Raw genomic sequence first — 1,462 nt, 5'->3', positions numbered from 1 at the left:
CTGCTGTCTAAACGACCTCAAAACTGTTGGGCATAACTTCACTTGGAACAACAGATCCCATACCAACAATAAGAAGGCAGCAAAACTTGACAGGGTCCTTGTCAATGATTCATGGCTTCTTTCCCACCACCAATCCCAAGCTGAATTCCTTTCACCTGGTATCTCTGACCACTGCCAAATCATAGTCAATTTGAATCCCCTCAGGAAATCTAACCCAAGCCTTTAAGATTCATGAACATGTGGTTACAAGATACCTCCCTCTATCCCATCATTGAAAGAGCTTGGACAAAGGAAGTCTGGGGTAATCCGATGTATAGGCTTTCCCAAAAACTTAAGGAAGTTAAATTTCAAATAAAAAACTGGAACCGAGATGTCTTTGGTAGGATTGATATTAAAGTCCCTATCCTGAGAAGATCCCTTCAAAGAGTACAGCAAATCCTATCCTCTGACCCAACAAATTCTGTCCTCATTGCCGAGGAAAACAAACTCCTTTCAGATCTCATCACTGCCTCTTCCCATGAAGAATCCCTTTATCGGCAAAAATCTCGAGTTCAGTGGTTGGACCTGGGTGACTCAAACACCAAATTTTTCCACTCCTTTGTTAAGAATCGGCTCAACTCAAATTCCATTCTTGCCTCCAATAGAAATGATGGCTCCATCTCATCTGATCCTTCAGAGATTGAAACCATGTTTGTAAACCATTTTCACCGAACCCTCAACAATGGCAAAACCCAGTTGTGCGATGCGCCTGATCCTAGGAAAAAACTTACCCCTGCTGATGCTGCTTACCTGTCCAGGCCCATTACTAATGACGAAGGGAAGCCGTATTGAAATTCCAAGGGTAATGGCAACTTATGAGGAGGTAAAATTAGGTTACTAACAAGTTTTAGACTTTTGAAAATTTCTAACCCAATTTTGAAGATTAAGAGATCAAGAATTAAATTCAAGCACACAAGTTAAATCTAAAGTACAAATGCAAATATAGAGCAAAAGATAAGAGAGAATGCACCCGAGATTTAAAGTGGTTCGGTCCTCAGAACGCGAGGCCTACTCCACTCCACCAACCAAACACGTTGATGGCTTCACTATGTGATCTTCTTAACTTTGGCAAAGATCAATGCCGATTACAATTCCGATCGCCTTTAACCTTGGTGGCAATCTTCACCACGGAGAGTGGGCTCCGCTTCTCCGAACACTCGCCCAATACAAAGTTCTTGATAAGAAAGAAAGAACAAAAAATCCCTCACAAGGGTTTACAAGATTTGTAGAAGATGTACAAATTTGAGCCTAATGATCCAAATCCTAATCTTAGAGGATGAGAGGCATAAACAAGCTTTGATTCACTCTTAGGATCTTCAAGTAGAGTTTTTGAGTGTTAGGATTAATACTTGGGAAGTTAGGAATACCCATATATATATATAAAAATCAAATATGACCGTTTGAGGGGCATAGTGGTAAATCT

General features: G+C 40.6%; 1 protein-coding gene across 1 annotated transcript; it reads left to right on the top strand.

The window, feature by feature from the left end:
• The first annotated feature begins 237 nt into the window (after positions 1–237).
• On the top strand, positions 238–831 carry LOC143878953 (uncharacterized). The gene has a single exon (XM_077381166.1). It carries the CDS (start codon positions 238–240, stop codon positions 829–831), a length of 594 nt encoding a protein of 197 aa, XP_077237281.1.
• The last annotated feature ends 631 nt before the right edge of the window (positions 832–1,462 follow it).

This window comes from Tasmannia lanceolata, unplaced genomic scaffold (assembly GCF_043159265.1).
Source record: "Tasmannia lanceolata isolate RefF3 unplaced genomic scaffold, GAP_Taslan_0.1 ptg000006l, whole genome shotgun sequence".
NCBI classification, from domain to species: Eukaryota; Viridiplantae; Streptophyta; class Magnoliopsida; order Canellales; family Winteraceae; genus Tasmannia; species Tasmannia lanceolata.
This window is presented reverse-complemented; position numbering and strand designations above follow the sequence as displayed.

Excerpts from the sequence above, each read along its gene's own strand:
- LOC143878953 (XM_077381166.1), top strand. The coding sequence starts at position 238 with ATGTGGTTACAAGATACCTCCCTCTATCCCATCATTGAAAGAGCTTGG.